At 42.2% G+C, this 22,929-nt stretch overlaps 2 protein-coding genes across 2 annotated transcripts; one reads left to right on the top strand and one right to left on the bottom strand.

Annotated features, from left to right (window-relative positions):
- Positions 1-536: 536 nt before the first annotated feature.
- Positions 537-10,133, bottom strand: pnocb (prepronociceptin b). Its single transcript, XM_012835541.3, has 4 exons — positions 9,890-10,133; positions 6,165-6,256; positions 3,568-3,757; positions 537-1,382 (listed from the first exon to the last, which is right to left on the bottom strand). The coding sequence occupies exons 3-4, from the start codon at positions 3,688-3,690 to the stop codon at positions 747-749; spliced, it is 759 nt and encodes a 252-aa protein (XP_012690995.1). The 5' UTR covers positions 3,691-3,757; positions 6,165-6,256; positions 9,890-10,133; the 3' UTR covers positions 537-746.
- A 5,846-nt stretch (positions 10,134-15,979) lies between these two features.
- si:ch211-63o20.7 (Serine/threonine-protein kinase pdik1l-B-like) lies at positions 15,980-22,464 on the top strand. Its single transcript, XM_012835620.3, has 4 exons — positions 15,980-16,115; positions 16,753-17,474; positions 20,389-20,614; positions 21,888-22,464. Exons 2-4 carry the CDS (start codon positions 16,857-16,859, stop codon positions 22,118-22,120), a joined length of 1,077 nt encoding a protein of 358 aa, XP_012691074.2. The 5' UTR covers positions 15,980-16,115; positions 16,753-16,856; the 3' UTR covers positions 22,121-22,464.
- The last annotated feature ends 465 nt before the right edge of the window (positions 22,465-22,929 follow it).

The raw sequence follows: 22,929 nt of genomic DNA, 5'->3' as shown, positions 1-22,929 counted from the left end.
TTAGCCAGTTAAGACATTCGTCAGGAGACTAGGTTGCAGTTTGGTAGATGAGCTCTAGAGGGCAGTGTTATCCAAGGAAGCAAAGTGTTATTGGAAGAGGGCTCTTCAGTCAGCTTATGCCGTCATTGCCGTTGAAACTCAGGTAAACACAAGGTTCTTACACACAACATATGTAATTACAGAAACACTCAGACACACGCACGCACGCACATACAGACACACGGTATCTTCTCTGGCTGACAATAACTCAGCCTTGTAATTTACATGAATGACACACTGCATATGAAACCAATCAGAATGCAAACGTTTACGTGCAGACTGAACAACTACAACCAAAGCTTAAAGTGCGAAATTGAATCCACCAGACAGTTACTCTTTGTAAGTATCCACCACAATGCCTTGACCTCGGGGGAAAAAAAGAAAGTGAATGCTTCAAAGTGATCTCTTAAAACAGGAGTTGCATGCTTGGATTCCTATTACTGGCTTTTTCACAGCATGAATACACTGAAAACTTTAACATGAAAATGTCAGTAGTGTAGAAATCAAACGAGAACCTTCCTTGGTTATTTTTAACATTATAATGGTCAGGCTTTTTTTTCCGTTGTGTTTATGTTTGTTTGCGCTATTTGGGGAGAAATGGTGATCACAGTTAACATGGCTGCTGCCAGAACAGCATGGAACTGAGGTACGGCGAGTGGGAAGGGTCATGTTAAGGTTGCTGGACAGGAACTCAGAGGTGGGGAGGCCTACAGGTTGGTTGGCCGGCGCAGGCCGGGAGCAGAGAGGTTGTTGAATCGGCCGGTGCGACCTGTGAGGCTCAGGTACTGGCGCAGCAGCTGGCTGACACGCTTCTGGCTGTTCCACTTGCGTGCTGACTTGCGGATGCCGATGAACCCGCCGTACCTCTTCTGCAGCGGCCGGCTCTCCGTCTCCGAGCTCGGCAAGGCTCGGCCCATCAGCTTCCGGTAGTTGTGGCGACCCTTCATGAACCCGCCGAAGCGCTTCGCCAAGTGGAGGCTGGCTGTCTCCAGGTCTGATCCCGCCTCTCCCTGCTGTTCCAGCGACTCTTCACCGTCCCGATCTTGCTCCTCATCCTCCTCGTCCAACCGAGTATCCCTAACCTGCTCGGCCTCGAGCGCAGATCGGAACCACTCCGAAGCCCCAGTCTCCATGGCCGGCTGCTGCTGTTGCCGTTGACCTTCCTCCTGACTGACCTCATCTTCCTCAATCTCCTCTAGGCTTGTAGGGTCACCGTAGTCGTCTCTCTTGGCCACGGCTATTTCTTGTAGCTGGTGAGGAGAAGGCATCTGGTTCACGGTGACATGACACAGATCCCAGGTCAGTGCAGGTGACATCTGGGCCTCGCATTCCAGCAAACACACCTGACAGGGGGGGGTCAGAGGGGAGGGTTAGGGGTCTGGCATTGATGTGAAAACGCCTGTCAGTGGCACACACAATGCTATGGGTACAAAGCTGTGCACAGAATGGTAATGTGGTGTCTTCAGGTGACTTTGGTTTCTGTGTATGTGTGTGTGTAGTGGTGTGCCTTTGTGTAAGCGTGTATAAATACTGTATATGGTGTATATCTGTGTGTGTTTTTATGAAGGTATGAAAGTAAGATATGTAAGAGTGTGTGTGAGATGTCAGTGTTTGTTCAATGTGTAGGAGAGAGTGTGGAATACGATTAAAGTACTTTCTGTTTGTGTGTCTAAGGGTGTGTGAGGGGATATTTGTGTATGTAAGAGTGTATATATTTGGGTATGTAAGAGTGCATATATTTGTGTATGTAAGAGTGTATATATTTGTGTATGTAAGAGTATATATATTTTGTGTATGTAAGAGTGTATATATTTTGTATGCATCAATGTGTATTAGGAGAGAATGCGTGCACTTTCTCATGCAGATATAGTCCATGTGTGAGTAAATAGCACACAGCTGAAATGGAAGGATAGCAGAATATCTAACCCAGTATGTCATGGTGATAGACAGAGAGACAGTATAAGATCCACCCCTGTATATTGCGATTATGGACAGATGAGGAAACAGCGGGCAGCTATCTGTGGAAATGTATTACCCATTACACACATAATGGGGACAGCAGGGGATTCTCTGAGTCACGACTTCAAGAGACGCTAATAGAGAGTAATAAGTGTGTGTGTGTGTGTTCATATGTGTCAAAGTGTATACATGTGCTCATATGTGTATTTATGCATGTGTGTGTGTATCCCTGTGTGAGGACATTTGTGATTGTGTGTGTGTGTGTGTGTGTATTTGTTTGTGTGTGTGTATTGGTGTGTTTGTCTGTGGGTGTGTGTGTGTGTGTGTTTGTTTGTCTATGTGTGTGTGTGTGTGTATTTGTTTGTGTGTGTGTGTGTGTGTGTGTATTTGTGTGTGTGTGTGTGTGTGTGTGTGTGTGTGTCATTGTGTTCACACTAGTCCTCAGTGAGGTTTGTGCCCTTCAATTTCTGTAGTGAAAGTAAAAAAGAGGCCTGAGGGTATACATCTGTGCCATTAAGGGTCCCCCATGTTTGGTGTCAATCTCTGCCACCAGTCTCTTTACCAGCTGATAACTGTTCCGCAGCCAATTACCCACAGTTATTACCCAGGCTCTCCGTGGGTAGCACAGCTGCATCAGGTCTCGGCTGTCATTAGCCAAATTGGTGCAACTATTGCGACATCAGTGGCCTCTACTAAAGCAAACTAGCATGATTCAAGACCATTCTTCAAATGTCCCACTCCACAGAAGACACTCCTGTTGTTTACACATCAATATTTGTCAGATGCTTGGGGAATTAAAAACTCTGTTATGTTCAACTTTCTAGTGTGTTGGTTAGATGAACCTTAGATGAAGCCCAGAGCATCTAAAAAGAAGTCATATACTGACCAAATATACTAGTTCTACCAATAGTTCTTAATGACCACATCCAGCTAACAACAGCCTCTATGTCAACAAATAACTAATCCAATTTCAGCAATCAATATCTGTACAATATTCAGTCAATCCACAGTTAGTCCAATCAGTCCACAGTGTCTTCCAAGCTGATTGGTAGACCTACTGGAAAAATACTACCCTACCTCAAACACATCAATTTATATCACTAAATCAAATGTCTCTCTAAGGCCAAGTGTATAAATTCACGGTGTGTGAGAATACAGCCTTTCTATTGTTTCACCCTCGTTTTTATCTCGAAAGTTATGTTGGCTGACAGTCTTCTAACACTAATGTTTTTTTTTAACCATGTTATTACAAAACCCAGACTAGATGTTGATACAATCATCCTTATTTGTGTAGCATTGCTCTAACATGTCCACATTTGTTCCCTGTGAACCCTGACATGGGTGGGTGGCTTGTATTTGAGTTCACTGAATGCCTTGTGCATTGGGCTTGATCCGTTACTATAAACAGACATCAAGCAAAGTATTCCCAGAGTTTTGAAGGTTACTCTACTATTGCTCAACCTCCATGGAAGAGAAAAATCTCATCTTTGCCAAGTAATTGCTTGCTGAAACGTTTGACACAGGGCAGGCTGTGGGATGGGGTATCATGTGCTGGGTTGGGGTCCTCACCAGCGTGTTGAAGGCCTGGTGTTTGGGCAGCAGGACTCCACACAAGATGCAGTCCCTCTGGCAGTCAGCCCGGACTGGGGCGCTCAGGCTCAACAGCAACAGGGTCCAGAGTGGGGTCTTCATGGCTCACAGGAACCAATGGCGTGGCAGGATGGGATGTCTACACACACAAAGGTTGAGGGAGAAATGTCTGTGGACAGGACGGGAGGGTGTAGTGGAGCGAGGAAGAAGAGGAGAAAACAGGGGAAGTGGAGTGAGAGAAAGGGGAAGGGAGAAGGAGAGATGGAGGGGAAATGAGAGAGAAGGCGTAAAAGGATAATAGAAGGGGGAAAATGAGGTAAATGGGAGTATGGGAGTTAAGAGAAGTAATAGAGGTGAAGAAGGGTTAAAGAACAGGAAGTGGAATGGAAAAGTGAGGAGAAACAGGAAATGGCCGAGAGGAAGAGATGTAAGATGGTAGATAGGGAGAGAGAGAGGAGAACATGGATGAGGAGAAAAAGAGAAAGGGAGCAGGGATAACAGAAAGAGGCAGCAGATAATCAAGAAGAAGAAGGCGAGAAAGAGTGGAAGAGAGGGAGAGTAAGCAGATATGATATAGGAGGAGAGGAGAAAAGGACAAAAGGGTTGTAGAAAAGGATTAACATCCTATGTAATTATTTTCACGCTGAGCCCCTCTACACATTCAATGGAGCGACCATGAAGCCAATTTTAAACACACATCAGTGCTAGCCCAAGGTGCAAAGGATGCCATTGATTTTTGACAAACAGAGATAAGACAGCACTATCTGGGAAAACATCTTAAATCCTCAGGTGAAAGAGCACAGCAATTCTTATGTGGGTAAAATAAGTCCAGCCCACCTCAACCTCTTGGCCAATTTTAAAGGACATTATTACTGTGTGCTCAGGCTTTATTATGTTATCGTTATTGTCCTTAGTGTATGTCTGAGCTTGTTCTTTAAATTTGTTGGTTTACTGTTAAAAAAAAAAAAAAAAATTGGTTTACTATACATCAGCTAAGACAACCTAAATCAACAAATAAAGCACTTTAATCACTCTATTACTACAAAAGAACTAACAACCAACTATATATTTTGTCTCCCTAGTCATTCACATCCAGGTTCATACTGGTGTCAGAAGTGTGGTCGTGGCTGTAATGGGTCTATCAAAACTTTGTTAATATGAGGAACAGCCTAAAGACACTAACACATTTTCCTCTGCGATTAATTTAAAGTCTGTGAGGATTTTACTGCATTTAGAAAAAGGGAATATTTCTTCCTTCCTTGCATCTGCTTTACCATCTGACATCTATAGGCAGGTGTATCTCCTCCAGCGATGGAATTTTGCACCGAGAGGAAATGTGTTTTCCGAGACAACTACTCAACTCAAGACACTAGCAAGGGGAAATGTTCACTTGAAGGCATGTCACTCAAGACACGTTTGCACCCCCTTCTCTGGCCCTCAGCGCTTCTCATGTGTGAAATGCAAGCAGTTTATAACGGAGGGCATGCACCAGCTGGTGCGGAGCGTGCGTTGCCCCCGCCTGAAATTCATCAGCCAAACTCATCATCTGCCCTTAATTGGGAGAAGAATAAAAGCTCCTGGCATAATCAGGAGGAAATGAGGGGGGGGGGGATTGGTGGGGAGGAGAGACACAACAGCAGGACTGTGAGATGGGGGACTAAAGTACAGAGTCACTGACTCATTCCCTTGGCCAATATGGTGCATTAGTCATATTAGGTTAGAGTTGGAAGGGGTGTGGGGGGTGTGGGGTGTGTGTGTGGGGGGGGGGGGGGTTACAGAGGAAGGCTTGACAAGCGATGTTGCGCCACATTGTGTTGTGTTGTGTTGTGCGTATCTTTGCCTTTACTCCTGCAAACAGCAAGGGACACACAGCAAAACCACAGCATAAGGATGCGGTACACAGAGGGAGACGTTGCCTATTTGGTGCAGAATCTCATCAAAAAAAGCCCCCAACTGCTGCAATTACTGTACTGTGAGACAAGACTTAAGAAATGGGCTATAGCTTTGATGGGAGGAGATGATTGAAAATGGCTTTCATGCGGCCCCTCATGCATCATTAATAATACTTGATTAATTTTACACGAATTCCTTGATAAGAAAGTTTTTATTATTATTTCTCACTCCATAGGTCCATTGAATGTGTTTGAATTGGATAGTGGAGAGATACAATAATCGGATGGTGTGAGGTTGTTGGCTGAATTAACTATTTTAACCCTGAGCTTCTGTGTTTCATTATCTTGTCCAGTTGTTTTTCTGAACCTCAGTGCCTTTGTTGAGCTCATGGATATCACCTCAATCATACACATACAAAAGGCTCTTCTCTACCCGTTAGTAATAGTGCAAATTATGAAGGTCCCTATTCATGTCAAGATGTATTTGTACATGTCTCTACCATCATGCAATTTGAATGATCTGTTGTCATGTAGCATAAATGTTCTGCAGGCCCTACCTTTGGTCAACTCTCACAACAACTCCCACTTCAGTCAATTCTTCTTTTTTTTTTTTTATTAAAGTGCGTCAAAGTTTTTCTTTTCTGCACTGTACTAACCTACTAAGTTAGGATGCATTCAACGTACCAGACTGACGTCACCACACGCAAGCAGGTGGAGGTACGTTTTCCTGTGGTGTCTGAGATGGACCGATTGGAAAGTCTCCTCTGAAGAAGTTCCTGTGGGGTGAGATGTGAAATGGTTAAACCGTGGGAATGTGCTTAATCCGATTAGTTGTGTCTGGCTCCCCTCCTCCCAGAGTGGAGCCACCTGATGGTATCACCTTTCTGGTAAACAGCCCCACTCCATTCTCATTTCACAACTGTGCCATGTTTAGATAAACATGATTCACAATCGCTGCGGAAGGGGATACAAAGAGCAACGATAATCAAACACTTTCTGAAAGGGCTGCAGTATCTGTGGTTACACAGGTGTCACTTCCCACACAGCCTGTGAATTGGGAGGTACTCGGACTGTGATAGGGTTTGTAAGTGTACATTTATTCTGATGTCAGTCAAAATTGAATGTGTCAGTTGAGGTTCTCGTAGGCCAAAAATTGGTTGGCCTTGAGACACCCACACATACATAAATGTGTGTGTGTGTTGCGAACATCATTTTAAACCTTTATGAGCTGGCAAACACCCGCAGAGCAAATGTCTTACTTTTCAGTCAAAAAAACGTTTCCTTCTCAGTGTTATCTCAACAGACACTCGCAACCTGAATATAAATGGCGTTCAAAACAGACACCGGGGAAAAGGCACGATACCACCCCCCAGTTCTAATACATCAAGCAATTAAATTCAGCCACTGGTAAGTCGTCATATTGAATTAATCGAGCTTGTCCTCATTGTCAGAACTGTTTTCACTCATACAAGAGCTGATTCACGTAGTTACTTTAATTGAAAACATATTGATCGCCTCGGGGACCCTAATTGTATGGCACCAGGCTTATATTTTGCAATCATATTTATAAAGATTATTGTCTCCTTTGGCACCACGATTTTCCATTAGCGCTGACGATGCAATCATCTTGAACCTCGCGACCGAGAGTCCGAACGAGGAGCAATGTCATAATAATGGTGCTAATGAAGGAGTCGATGGCTGGTGGAGTGATCTGTGGCTTTGACATTTACTTCGGTCTCGCACCTCTCCATCTTCCCCTAGTGCGATCAAATGATGAAACGCAGACGGACGCAAAGGCCTCCCATGCCACAAGACTCCATCAGTCCATGGGGACACATGTGGACAATAGCTATCCAGACATGAAATCCATTGACTGATTTCCTAGAGATGGGCATTTCATGTGATTAGGCTACTCATAACCTGTGATTTAATGCTGTCTTCAATTGAAACACCACAAAGATCCAATAGTCCACGAGGAATCTGACAAAACAAATCTGACTAATGCTATGTTATGGCACAAAATACTTTTGGCTCAGAGAAACGAGCCTTTACATCACAAAATGAACGAACGAATTAATACAATTACATTCATATATTCAGTTCATTTCAACAAGGCAATTATGGTGTGGTTGTAGAAATGACTGGAACCAATTGAATAACTTTGAATACGCTGAAGTGATTAATATGGCAACATTGAACTAAAGCTTATGCCAGGGCCCTTCAAAGCAAGAGTAAACAACATGGCATTAGCTCCCTGCTGTTTAAAAAAAAAAAAAACTGTTTTCTTTTACATTATTTTTCGTGAAGCAGTTAAAAAAAATCCCATCTCTAATTTGCATTCTGTGCCAATCTACAATGATTGCGAAGAGACTTCACTGGAATTTGGAACTATGTCCACAGAAAGTTCATCAGAGCATTTGTAGAATTGCCATTAAAGTATAAATATGAATAATTCATTGCCAATGGGCTACTCAGCATGAATACACAGAGGGAATTATGTGCAAGGGAAAAAGCCCAAAGTGTGCGCAATTATGGAAATTGGTGCCTGTGACAGTATCTACATTAGAACCTGACACAGAGGTATGCAGGGGGGACTTTGACAAATGGATGCTGTGTATTTCTGCTGTCTGGTTTTACTGAGACAGGTGATAAATAGGAATTACAAGAGCATACACATACAACAATGCAAAATGCAAACCAAATCAAATAGAGGCACAGTGTCAATGTACAATATTTTAACAGCTTTTTAGGATAATAAGATAATAAGCAATTAAAGTAAGCCCTGTAATCTAAATCAATGTAAAGATATTTTGAAATGTAATTGGGGATTATTTGGTGAGTTTGGGCTTGGGTTTTTCCACCATAACTAATAAAAATAACAACTTGTGACTTGTGATCAATAATCAAGACTATTTTATGAAAGCTAACATAACGGGGACTAAGTGTGGGTCCTTCATATTCGAAATGAGAGAAAGTCCAACAGTGTACCCCCTACAAGACTAAATTCCTATCTTGTAGTGCAGGAAGATCTGAAAATATTCAAACTGTCATTAAAGTCATTACACTATTTAAAGACAAACATTTTAGAAACTTTAAATATCAAAATCTTTCATTATCAACAATGAAGGCATAAAAAAAAAAGAGGAAAGGCATCCCTTTAATTTCTGATATGACTGCTTTGGTTTTTCTCACATCTAAAATATCGAGTTAGCTCCCGGTTCAGGTGCAAATTAACCAGAAAAAAAAACAGTTTTAATAGGAATTTGATTAGACTCTCCCACCAGACCTTAAGGATTAGATTTTCTCAGCACTAATCGTCGCAGCAGCAAATCACTTCCTGATAAACCTATCCATGAAATTAAATCACTTTCTGATAAACCTATCCATGAAATTAAAAGCCATTTGAATACTGATTGACCAAGCAGCATCCTTAGCTGATTAGTAACAAAAGCATCCTAATAAGATTCGGCAGCTTAAAAATGGCGGTTACATCATTTTGTCATGTTCTGCTCTGCATTTAGGTAAAGGAAGAAACTGCCCCTCCTTCTAAAACTTCTAGAACAGGTGTCTTCTGCCTGGAGAGAATGGAAAGTGCTTTGAAGCCCAGGCTTAAAAGAAAAATGCAATCTTAGGCTTTCCTTTTTCAGCATTCATCCACCACCTTTGTGAAAATAGCCATCACTCGTGCGGCTCCTCAAACGTACTTTGATATTTAAATCCCCTTAACTTGAAAAACTACTATCAGAGTATTTTACATTTATATGCTATTTAAACCATCTTCATTAGCTCAAACTGCACAATCATGTAATCAACAGCCAGCACATGAAATTTCAGTACATGAATGTCATCTGTTGTGTATAATGGAGACTGCATGTCATGAAAATCAGAAACATCAGCATTTTCTTTCCAGATCCCCACCTCACCTAGCCAAGCATGGGTGACAGACAGAGAAAGAAAGAGAAAAACACACAGAGAAAGAAAGAAAGAAAGAAAGAAAGAAAGAGGAGGAGAAACAATGATGAGGTGAGACAAGGTGAGGTTGTGTAGGTGATGACGATCGGGGAAAAAAACAATGCCTAATGGAAACCAGGGGTTAATTAAAGCCTGTGAGGTCATTAACTTAGATCACAGAGGACTAGTTCATAACCACAGGAGAGCTCCCCCGAGTGAGTATGCATGTCATTGTATATCTCCAAGAGGTTAAAAACAAGAAAAAAGTGCTACAGTTCTATTAAGATCTTAAAATAAAAAATAGAGAATCTTCGGACACAGTTCGACATGAGGTACAAACACCAAGTCACAGCATCAATTTCTCACCCACCCCCCCATTCACACACACAAACACACACACACACACATACATACATACACACAGATCTAGGCACAAGAGACATAGCACCCTGTCTTACCTATGACTGCAGCTGGGATAAGCACTCCCTGTGTGTTCTGTACGCCTTGTATGTTGTGTTCTGTCCCCCTTGACTTCTCTTGTGGCAGTGGTGGCTATACTCTCTCTCCTCTGCGTTTGGGCGACTGATGTAGTCGAGGCCCCTCCTGGCTCCTTATAATGACACACCCCTTCCTCTGGTGCAAACCCTAACCCCCCTCCTCCCCTCCCTCTGGGATATGCTGCACAGACTAGGGGTGGGGGGGTGAGGTGGAGGGGGCGGGGGGGGGGGGGGGGGCATGTGATGTGTAACGTTGCACGCAGTCTCAACAGACATACATCCCTTGACTCAACGCTGACGTTTGCGCTCAACGTTTGACGTCATGACCCTCCCAACCCCACCCACTACCCCCCCCCCCCCCCCCCTCATCCCAAAAGAAGTCACTGAACCTAGCTAAATATATATGCATCCTCTAACTAATTCACACACCTCTAGGCTATTTGTGTGCGTGTGTGTGTATTTCTGAGTAATTCATACGTTCATGAAAAACCATAATGCTTAATATTGAGGAAAGCAAGGCAAACAAGAAATGAGTAAGCTGAATTAAGGCCAATTAAAGACCATTTAAATCCAATGACCTGATAAGACATTGAAACAGGGCGTTCCAGGCTTTCCAGGTTTTATTTGTGATTAGCCGACCCCAAGAGGATGGGGATGGGGGGGGGGGGGGGGGGGGGGGGTAGTTGGGTTGCACAAAAACATAGATGATGATTAAAGCAGATCAGTGGCTGCATCAGGAGGAAGAGTACACTCGGTGGGGCCATAGCCAGAGTGACCCTGCCACCAAGAGAGGAAAACAGAGCACAGGCGAAAACATATGACGACCAACACAATTCAGTCGCATATGGAGGAGAAAACAGTATGGAAAGGAAGTATGATTCATAGTCCATGCCATGTATAATGTTTAGATACAAATCTGAAGGAAGATAATTTTCTTTGTGGCTGCTCAGGAGGCAGAACTGGCCCAAGTGAAGGTTACTACTTTATGTTGTTACTGCTTTGGAAGACCACCACAGATTGTGTGACCCTGAGGTGAATAAACATCCAACGAGGACAAAATAACACACAACGACACAGAGAGATAGAGAGAGAGAGAGAGAGAGAAAAAAAAGAAAGAGAGAGACACCCCAAACACAGACAGACACACACACAGGCAAATTTAAATCAGACTGTGGTTGTTTTGTGTTCATTTCAGAAAAAAACAGCTGGACTCCTTCATTTTTTTCCTCCGTGGCTTAGAATGACAAGAGGAAAAAAATTGAAAGGTATTTTTAGATAAGCTTATATTTCTTACCAAGCTTTGATCTTTATAACCATGCACTCTTATTTTTGTACATGAATGAAAGGATTAGAGGCAAAAGCATGTTCATATTTGAAATATTTTTTTTAATCAGGAAACATCATTTTAGAACCAATATTCACACAAATACCATGTTGATGAATCATGAAGATGTTTTCTTCTCTAAAAATACAGCTAATTGGAGTGTTGTACAATCTATATTTTGCTGTATGATTGGTGCCTTTCTATGGATAGATTTACTGGACATACATATTTCATTCAAACTCTTTTATTATTACTAGGGCTGTCAATCGATTAAATTTTTTTTACTAATTAATCGCACATTTTTAAATTAATTAATCACCTCAATCAGCCCATTGTCCCCGACAGTCACCGGCAACCCAAATGGTAACCTTTTCACGGACTGGTCTAGTTATTTTCCTAGAGAAGTCATGGAGTGTGGGTTGGCGATCATCTAACCTGGGACTGCTTTCTGTCGGATGCTTTGCATTAAGGTGATAACTTCAAGACGAGCTGCTTCTGTGATAGCTAAATTCAGCTTGGCAAATGCTACATACAACTTTAGTTTTGTCGATTGTTCCGTCATTTTGACTCTTAAACAGAGACTTACCGCCCAACAATCCCTCAGCTCTCTCCATCTTCAACTACCGCAGTGGTTCTCAAACTTTTCCTGTCATTCCCCACTTTGAACAAGGGGGGCTATTCAAGCCCCACCTGTCCCTCATCGCTCCCATAAAATGGTAGGCCAAGCCCCCTATTTACGGGCTACATTGCCCGAGGGGACACAGGTTCAAGTCTGGCCTGATGTAATTTCCCAATCCTCTCCCCACCTCTTCCCCGCCCTGCTTCCCGTCATAACTTCATGTCCTATCCAAATAAAGGCATTAAAAAAAAAAAAAAAATTATTGCGGCCGCATTAATCGCATAGATTAACGCGTTAACGCTGACAGCCCTCATTTTTACACACATTACTAACAGAAATTGTTAATGTCACTGGCAGCACCTATTGCACCAGTCATTTGAATCACCAAACTAACATGATTGTTTGAGATAACGAGAGATTAACTTCACTCAAAACATTGATATAGAAAATATCATATTGGATAAATATGCAAGCATTTCTGGTCCTCTGGACTATGCCACTGTCTTGGGATCAATGTGAAGTCTTATGGCCTCACCAAACAGTGAAACTCACTGAAGCAAGCCTGAATCACCCAGGGCAACTGAACTGAGGTATAATGCACTACCCCTTGTCATTAGCAGCAGAGACCTCTCTGACGATCAGTGTAATGCGGTTAGAATCAGGTGCCTAAGGGGAAATATACAGAACAACATTTTAAACCATATTGACTGGAAATTTCTATTCATAATCTATTCTTAACTGCATTATAAACTTACTGATTTCATTAGAGATGATCAGAAACAATCTTCTATACAAAGAACGATGAATTAACCTGCACCTGAAGATTATGTTCTTATTTACAGCCCCCCCCCCCCAATTACCCAATTAAAAAAACTCACAGAGAAATAAAAGTGATGTTGTGACCTCAATCTAAGTGCAAATTAAAAGTGCTTTCATTGGTCAACTAATTAACATTGCGAGTGAGATGACATAAATTCTTAGAGATTCAGGATGCCTATTGAGGGAAAACATCGAGCACAACTGATATGTGAATGTGTGGACAATAATAATGGTATTTTATTTGTGTTTCTCTTTTCTCAATACCCAGTGTCGCTTACAAAAAACAAGAGGATAACAAAGACATGAATTAAATAATATACATGGACAATTTTCCGTGTGATATGTGCAGCAGGTGTAACGGAGTTGAAAAATCCGTTTAACAATATAATGTATATATAATGAGTTTCGCCATAATTCAGTTGTAAATAATGTTGGTGTTTTGGGAGCCACCTCTGGAGCTGTGGTGTACTGCAGGTCGGCAGTTTATATGTGTGTACTGTTGCCGTTACTAGACAGAAAAAGTTTGCCTGTTAACGGTAGGTCCACTGTACAAAATGACCCTGATGATTTATAAACTTACAGATTGATGAATGCAATAAATGTCGACAACTTCGACATATTACATGTAGTTTATATGATTAGTATGTATTTTGTTGTTTGTAAATAAGTTGTATCAATGGGCAGAGAGTTTTATCATATTGTGTATACCACGAGGTTCATCATGATACATACTGATTAGCTAGCTAGTTCGCTGGGAATTTCCCATTCTCCACGTACCGTAAGCTAGCTAACTGTACTGCCGTACTGAATGTATTTTGACATTTGATTTTATTGGTGCAGATGCTGTGTACCAATTGTGATATTTGCATGAACAGGTATGTTGCTGTTACAATAGTGTTATATGTGTGAAATATGTGCATTGTTGTTTAAATTGTTTGTGCGCTGTTTTACTTGTGCGTGATTAATGTGTTGTTTAAATGGGACAGAAAAAGTTTGCCTGTCAACGATGCTGTGTACCAATTGTGATATTTGCATGAACAGGAATAAAAGAATCAGTTGCAGTATTCGTCAGTCCTAAGTTTGACCACCGTCACACATGCACAAAACAGCAGATGGAGTGATATATGGTTATGGAATTCCTGTTGGGAAGAGGACATGAAGCGTGACTGGCTTCATCAACTTCAGATAATAAAGACGATGGGGATCAGACTGATGGAATATAGCTCAAAAACAGCCTGGGAGAGGTTCATTTCAAACCCCAGTAAAACGACTGACTCACAGGTCCATCCAGTCACAGCAAGGACGCATTTGTGGCATGGCACAGTGCCGGAATTAACATCATTGCTGAATGCCTTTTAACCTCTATTGACGCATTTTCAAGCTGAGACACTTCCGTCTGACTAACAAAATAATTACACTGCAGAAGGACCACCCAAGGACATGTACAATAGTGTGTCTAAGCATTTTTGATGTGTAACAAACAGCCTCAGGGTAACGGTTAAAGTTATTACTAATGGTCTTAGTCAATAATCCATAAAGAACCACATGAATTCATTACACAGCATGTAATGACATGAACTGTTTTTCTAAGTTGCAGAATTTATCTTACACTCCAATTTGTAGATCAACACAAAATCCTCTATCTATATACATATACAAGTACATATCACTTACAACTAGGGATGCACCGATACCGATACCAATATCGGTATCGGTGCCGATACTTCGTTAAAATACTCGTACTCGTTTTTGAATTGCCGATACCAAGCACCGATACCACTCATCAGTATTTCACTGCATCAAACTGGCCGGGCTATGCTGACACAAAATGTTATTTATTGTCCTACCTGTCCTACCACTCTCTGCCAGAATAGTAAGTAGCGTATTTGCCGTCTTGTGTTGCATTTGCTTGATGTTTGACTGTGTTAGGAAAGTTTGTCATAGTGTCAAAGTATTTCAGTATACAGGTTTCGCTAAATTTAGCTGCTAGCATCTCGTTAGCGATTTGCAATTCCGTTGTGCTGCCTTAACGGCGATTTGGGCTCATTTTAAGATAAATGACGACGACAGGAGTAAGGCACAGTGTAAGAGCTGCACTGCTACGGTGTCGAGGGGCGGAAAGGAAAGTATTTTGTTTAACACAAGCAATTTGATTAAACATCTGAAGATGCACCATAGTGCTAAGTACACAGTTCACTGATGCTAGTGGCGCAAGACCGAAGCAACCAATCTTAACTGACGTCTTGCAAAAGAAAAAAACGCGCACGCACACACCTCAGGTTAAGTGATTGTTTGTGTACTTGAGCAGGAGATTCTTCTGATCCTTTTGTAACTGAAATGTGCTCTTGTGCTAATCCAGTAATAGTTCTGTTCACTTTTTGTTAAGCAGACTGTGTTGTTAACTATGCAGCAAATTGAATTGCCTTTATCTGGTTATATTTGCATTTTGTCTAATGTGATATTGTCTGTTTGAAGGCTTTTTTTGTGTGTTAAAACCAGAAAGCTCTGTTTATTTTTGGCTTGGGATAGCCTTCTGTTCATTTTGTACTATAGGCTTGACATAATCTGCAGAGGATAAAATAAAATCTGCCTCCAAATTAATTGCACTTTCATGGAGACCAAATCTAAGAAGTATCGGTACTCGGTATCGGCAAGTACACAAATAAAAATACTCGTACTCGTATCGGTTTGTAAAAAAGTGGTATCGGTGCATCCCTACTTACAACAGTTCTGACACTCCAGATGTCTGTCTACCAAGGGTAAAGAGCTGCTGAAATGTTGTGTGACAACTCTATGTGAAGGCCTGGTCCCCCATTACTCATCTTGGCATTTCATCTAAATACAGGCCAAAGGTCTCATGAAATAGCTGAAGAATTTCATAAGATGGTTGTCAATTCCTTTCACCAAGTGACAACGGGGATATTTATTTTCTGGCAGGACATAGCCTAGTCTGGTGAATAAGATTAATGAAAAGAAAACTTATTATTGTTTTGTGAAGTTCTTTTTGTCTCCTCAAATATTTGATGACATGTGTGATTTGTGAATGGTGACACGGAGCGATATGAAATGTTATCCAGAAACGTACGAAGAAGTAGCCTAAGCGCTGGAGTACCTTTTGTGTGCTTGTGTTGGTGGTTGCAGTGACCCATGGAGAACATCCCATCTCGAGCTATTTAAATTGATAGGACGTTTTAAACCCATTGCTATTGTAACCATCACTGATTGGTCAGTCCATTGCACTGTGACCAATGGGAAAGCACGTTGTTGTCTGCGTGCGTGAAGCGGGAATATCTGAATTACGGAAGGTTGTCAAATGCAACAGTGTTTTCATTTAACTTGAAACATTGCTGAATCATAGAAAACTATTGTGACTATTAACGATAGTGTATAGCTTCCGCGCGACAAACCTATATACTGGTACATGGGTAAGTTAATAAAGTTTCCGCTTACTTGAATTAGACACTAACAGTGAAATAGTAACCAACTTCTAATTTAGCAGACGTTATACTGTAAACTGGAGAGCTGACATGCTAACCAGATAAGTCAGCTAGCGATAGCCAACGCTTTGTTTTACGCTTTGACGTCTTATTTGGCTAACGTTAACTGTTGTTCAAGATTCTCACACAGATAGTGTTACTTTAACATATTTGTTCATATTTGACGAACAGGTTCATTTGAAGTTTTGGTCGTACATTTTCAAACGTGTGTTAGCCGTAATATTAGTTAACGTTACTCTTTCCTGTGAGCTCCCAGTCTTGCTAGCTTCTTGGCTTTGTATCCTGTTTTATGGTGACAAATCACCAGTCATTCAAATCCTATTTATACTTCTTTCAAATTAGCTGGCAATTTGGGAACATTAGATCTTAAGTGTAGTGACCCAGCATTGACTTTTGGCACCCGTAAGCTAGCTATTCTTAGCTAGCTGCTTGACCACAACACAAACACCATTACATGTCAGTGCATTTATTTATATTTTCGAAAGAACACTCACTTACATTAATGTTACCTGGCTAACTTTATTTGTTTCAGTACGGTGTAACTTACATGTGTATGTCTTCGCAGGTAACCTTACGTTGAGTAGGGATTGTCCACTACCAACCAGTTTGAATCCCAAAGCGCATTACTGCAACTTCAAACGTGTATACGGATAAAGGGCTTTTACAGAGATGGAGGAACTGTACATTTTACAACGGGAAGTGGGCCGAGGAAGCTACGGCGTGGTGTTTGAGGGTCGCGAGAAAGGAGCCCACGGAGAGAGGGTGGCAATCAAGCGTCTGCCGTGCAGCAGCCCCGAATGCATACAGCTGTACCTGCAGGAGCTGTGGGTCATGAGAACTACGGCCCAGAGCCACCCCAACGTCATTGCCCTGCACAGTTGCCTGGCACAGACCGGACCAAATACGCTTCAGCTACTTAAACCCGGAAGACTACCTCTGGACTTGGTGGAGAGTGCACTAAAAGGCACCGTGCCTGCGGGTCAAAAACACAATACCAAAAGCACAAACTCCAATCTCCCCCGTTCCCGCAAGCGGCCAGCCGAGCAGTCGGTAGCCGAGGCCATCCCTCGCCGTTGCTCAGCCCTGTGGCTGGTGATGGAATATTGTGAAGGTGGCGACCTGAACAACTACATACTGTCCCAGCCGCCAGACACGGAGCGCAACCACAGCGTGATCGAACAACTCAGCAGCGCCATGGCATTCCTGCACGGGCTGGGTATCGTGCACCGCGACCTCAAGCCGGATAATGTCTTGGTGCAACTCAGTAAAATGGGGCCCGTCATTAAGGTACAGTGAAACAGGGTGGGGTGTGAAGTATCAATCGAAAAGGCATCACTGAACCACACATCAGGGCCTCGTTGGCAGCGTTGAATGCAGAATAGCTGTAGATAATGTAGATAATTCATGAATATGTAGATCATGAATACATTAGTATAACACAATATTTAAGCCTAGCTGGAGCGCAGTCATTCCTTTGCAACATTGTGTTGTATTAATACAATCAACAATTGTATAATTGCATGCAATTGTGATTAATTACAGTATCACTTGCAGTATTATTGTATTGGTAATTTTAACCTAAGAAGCCTACAATGTACCCAGAGAGCTTACTTTCACAGACATAATGAAAGGGCATTATCAAGTTGATACGAAGAATATTTAAAATTTAAAAAATATTTACCATGTTGGATGTTGTGGGGAAAGAAACATGTTTACTGACAGGGCGTTTAGTGTGTCAAACACATTTATTGTTGTCCATTTATGCTTTTGATTATTTGTACCTTTTCTTTCCCTTCTCCGTACGCTCCCATAACTGGCACATATTGTGTTGCCAGGTGGTATTGGGTCTATTAATGTTCAATAACTGGCTACCTTTATGAATCCAGATCGATGCATCACTTCATTAACTCGAATATGTTTCTGTTCAGTAGCGGCATGGTCTAATAGGAAAAATTGATTAGGTCTTGCTTTTAGAGAACGATTTTGTTTAGTCAGTTTCAGTTTAATTAATGACCTTTTAGCACATACAAGTATGGTTTCATGTAGGCCCAGTTGTTAAGAGCTTTTGCTGACATGCAACAGTGGGGCATTCTATCCCTGTACAGAGAATGTACGTCTCATTGCATCTACAGATCTTTTCCAGTCAGCTGGAAATAATTTCCAGGCTCTTTCTGTGTAGATGGTAGACCTCTGCATTAAGAACAGGCCACAGACTTTTCTGTTAAAAGTGATGATTACTTTCTTTGTATTTATACAGCTAGACTGTATAGATTTGTCAGACACCCACTTGTCCCATTTGGTTCAGGGAGTATTGATTCCTTCTATGACACAGACCTCTGATATCAATAAAAAGGGATTGCGCGTCAATGCACAACTCCATGAATAAATCACAGTTTGACGTGACTGAAGAAAACATGGCCGTGAATTAGACCATATCATATCTGGCCTTCCCCCACACTCCCATGGTTTCGAGAACAAGATGGAAACATAACCATCAGGTGCCCAATACGTGGCTTATCGGGCAGTAGAGATGTATATTTCATTGCCACCTGTTATGTCTTTGATTGAAGCCCATAACTGGACGCGCCTAAGTTAGCGTTTGGTGCATATACTTAATGATGCAGGTTTTGGCAAAACACTGTTTCAGCTCAATGGCAATCGAATTACACCCCTCCCCACCATGCTCCTGAAGCAACATGTTGATTGGCTGGAATTGTCTGTATGCAGTCCTAGCTCTAAATGGGAATGAAGCAAACACCAGTTTTCTTTTGTCTTTTAATTATTTTAAACGCACACACACACTGAACAGCCAACTAGTGGACAGTGAGGAGCAATTCGTTGAATTTGAAAGAAAACGTTTTTTTTCCGATTAGAATCAGCGACTGCACCTTTAATTGACCTTTGTAAAGCACTGATGCAAATGAGTAATGGTGCCGATGTAAAAATGATGTGTACCAGCCTCCAATTAGCGGAAGTCACATCAGGGTTGAGGAAACGGCACTCATCCTGCACGTACACAAAAAGTTCACCTTCAACCCTCCCCTGAAGGATGGAAAACGCTTTGAATCACACTCTGTCTCGATCATAATTTGCAGTCAGTGTTCCCCACAGGTCTGAAATATACTTGTTGTGGTGGCCAACTGAAAGGGCTGGCAATACCTCCTGACACAAAAATGGTCTACTACATGTGACCGACAACAAATACGTGTGACCTTTACCACAATATTTTGATTCATTGAATATTTCTGTTAATTTCACGTAACATTCCATAGATCCAATCCCCCTACATCGTCCCACATGGAAAGACTAAGGCTCAGTTAGAAAAAAATAAGAATAAAACACTCTTCAGTGTGCTGCTTGGTCACCTGCACCTGCCTGTACCACACAGGGACCTGCTGCTGCAGTCAGCAATCTCACTACTTGTGCCAGCAGCTTCAGTGACTTTCATCTCGTCCCACTGTTGGCTGCAATTGTAATTTCACATCAAATTAACTGGTAGTCGTAGTAACTAAGGCTTATGCATCTATTTATTGCCATTTCACGCCAAATGTTGGCTGTTACCTTTGGTGCTGTGCGTATCTCTGCCTCATCCTCACACCGTTTTCTCTTAAAATATATATTTATATATTTTATATCTGCGATATGTAAATGCATGAAAAATGAGTAGTCTAACATTAGCTGAAGTTAGTCTGTCTAACTGCCATAGCCCGAAGAGAAAAATAAATTATAATCTTTCCTACAACACTCTTGAGTATAATTGCTATTTTCTTTCAAGTCGGAAAGGAGTTGCTCTGGCCCGTTCCTGTAGAATATCCATTGTCTCCACGCCTTCTAACGTAATACAAGAGAACGTCTCTCCCTGTGTTTCTCTGCAGACCCTTCTTGCAATAGCAGAACGAACAAGGTGTGGGAGGGGTAGAGCGAGAGGGGGATTGTCCACTAGTTAATTGACCACGGATGGTGTCATTCTCTCGGACGGATAGGAAAAAAAGGCTAAAATTGGTTGCCAAATATACTTTGGTGGTCATTAATATACCTGGGTGGCCCTCAAGTTAAGTCTGTGTGTGGAGAAACACTGATATTGATACTTTTATTAAATTCCACTCTAAAAACATTCCAGAAAGGCATATGGTGGGACTCTAACCGTATCATATCTGCACAGCTGTGTCCTTAAACATCACCCATCTTGCACCATTCACAGGTGGCAGATTTTGGCCTCAGTAAGATGACGGAGCGTCTTATTGAAGGTGACAACACTCGGCCGGCGTTCTCCTCCACGTGCGGCTCCGATTTCTACATGGCCCCAGAGGTGTGGGCGGGACGCAACTACACCTCCCAGGCAGACATCTTCTCCCTGGGGGTGCTCTTCTGGGCTGTCCTGGAGAGAATCACCTTTCTGGAGGATGGATGTACCCATGAGCAGCTCGGTGAGTTAGGCTGCGTATGTATGGGCATAATTATAAACATATTGAGTTTAGAATGATGTGTATTTACTATTTGCTGTAATGTACAAGGCACATTGAGTTGGGGTGGGAATTGCTACAGAGGTGACAATTAGGGCTGAACGATTAATTGCATATGCGATATGATAGCACGCGATTCGTTGGGAAAAAAATTAGGATAAAATAAAAAACATCGCATATTAAATCGCAATATTGGGGGGGGGGGGGGGGGGGAGAATCGCAATTAGATTATTTTCCCAAATCGTTCAGCCCTAGTGACAATGTTATTGCGATTCTTTACATTTTGCAATAGAGCAAGTATTGCAATTCTATTCTGCGATACATTGTGATTAGTTTCTCCTATTTGTTACGTTTCGTGTACTGGGAGCCTCTCTTCAGCCATCATGGCACAATACATTTGTTCTCGACTCTGACTTCCTTTCCAATTTAGGCTGTGACGCAAGAGACGAAAGATCATGTCATGGTGTAATCTTGTGGACTCCAGAAGCAACGTTATCAGATTAGACATATGTACCAAATTAAAATTACAGTATTAAATAAGTAAATATCGCAATACTTGGCACCGCTGTTTCACAATAATAAAGTGCCAAAAAATACATACACTGCATCAGTTTTTTCCTCCCACCTTTAACACTAAGATAATTTAACTTTTAAGGAGCACATAAGCTTCATTTTCTCTTCAGTCACTGGGGGGAAATTATCATGTCAGTTATTGTTACTACTTTTCGTTACTTGTAGTTTAGAAGTGCCTGCTTTTACATACAGATAACTACTGAGGGGTGCCATGGCTACCAGGAGCAGTGTGGTGGGGCTGGGGCTGCTGGCAGTTGAAGAGTCTTAGGTGAAGCTTTGAGTGATACCTCTGTCTCTGCCTCCCTTGGTTGTGCGCCATTGTACAAGATTAAACCTGTTTCTTGAACTGATCATAACTCAGACTGTCTCCAATATATGGTATAAAAATAATACTATCAAATGAGTTGAACAATAAGGAGGGATGGAGGAAGAGGGCTTTTACTTTGTCTGCCAGTGTGGAATCACAGAAAGGTCAGAGTCCTGTTAAGGCTAGTTAACATCCCACTGTCTCGCTATAGTCATCACTCAGGTAGTCAGTAAGTGAGTGCAAGGGAGGAACATCTTTTACTGGAGAGTTGGTTGTACCCATTGCCATTGTCTGAAGCGTCGCATTCAATTTAAGTGTAAATCTATATCTAATGGACCTACCTGTGTGTGTGTGTAGGGGCGTACTTTGTGCGTGGCCGCTGGCTAACCCCCCTGGGCGAGGCGCTGTCTCAGAACCCCGCCCTGCAGCTGGTGATCCCCATGAAGGGCCGCCGAGCTCCGCCCCTGCCGCCTCCGCCCAACGCTGCCGTCTGCACCCTGCTGCTGCACATGCTGGCCTCCGACCCGGACGCCAGGCCCAGCGCCCACCAGCTGGAGGGCAGCCTGCGTCACGCCCTCCGGCAGGGCTGAGAGGGGTAGCAACATGCGGACGTTGGAGGAAGGACATTACAGGACTCCTGATGTCTATTTTGTCTCTACTACCCCTCAGATTTGACTAGTGGTCTGTGGTATGGGGGTGGCTGTATATAAGGGATTGAGTAAAGGGATTCCTGCCAGCTTGGTTTACAACCACAAATATGTTGTGCCATATTTGAGATGCTGGATACTTGATAGTCTGTGAGATTTTAAAAGTGTTGATCTACACTGTATGTCATTTCAGTGATCATGATGGGTCCTGTTTGATTTTTTGTTTTGTTCTAATGAGCTTGGACGTATTTATTGAAGAATGGATAATAAAGATGTGTTTATGTGAAGACTGGCTTGGTTTCTGATTTCTAGACTTCCCTTTTATTACAGCATTGTTATTTTGGAGATGGTACGCATTTCTTTCATTTGCCTCCAAAGATGGATATGATATTTTCTGCTAAATTAAGAGTTTTCTTTTGATTGTTGTCTGCATCAACTGGATGTGGTGTAATTTCAGCAACGTCACACACCAGACTCTTGCACAAGTTCCTCTTTGTGCTCACAGCAATGGCGCGATCTCCGCTTTTCTCCTGTGAGGTCTTTGAAGTTCCCCTGCAGACTGAGCATGTCCAACTGCATTTTTCAGGCCAATACTTCCTTCTCCCGAGTGACAATGATGTGTTTGATGAAAAGGGGAGATATCCCTTTTGTATTTTGCGCACATACACAGTTTGCCTCCCTTCAGTCACCCTCTTAAAGTGTCTGTGTGTGATGTTTCTTTTTCTCCTTTGTGGAAAATTCATTTATTTTGT

The sequence above is a fragment of the Clupea harengus genome, chromosome 15, assembly GCF_900700415.2.
Source record: "Clupea harengus chromosome 15, Ch_v2.0.2, whole genome shotgun sequence".
NCBI lineage: Eukaryota > Metazoa > Chordata > Actinopteri > Clupeiformes > Clupeidae > Clupea > Clupea harengus.
This window is presented reverse-complemented; position numbering and strand designations above follow the sequence as displayed.

Coding starts and splice junctions, on each gene's coding strand:
- pnocb (XM_012835541.3), bottom strand. CDS start 3,690: ATGAAGACCCCACTCTGGACCCTGTTGCTGTTGAGCCTGAGCGCCCCA. Junction 1,383..3,567: donor ACCAGGCCTTCAACACGCTG/GTGAGGACCCCA, acceptor CCCCCCTGTCAG/GTGTGTTTGCTGGAATGCGA.
- si:ch211-63o20.7 (XM_012835620.3), top strand. CDS start 16,857: ATGGAGGAACTGTACATTTTACAACGGGAAGTGGGCCGAGGAAGCTAC. Junction 17,475..20,388: donor AAATGGGGCCCGTCATTAAG/GTACAGTGAAAC, acceptor CACCATTCACAG/GTGGCAGATTTTGGCCTCAG. Junction 20,615..21,887: donor ATGTACCCATGAGCAGCTCG/GTGAGTTAGGCT, acceptor GTGTGTGTGTAG/GGGCGTACTTTGTGCGTGGC.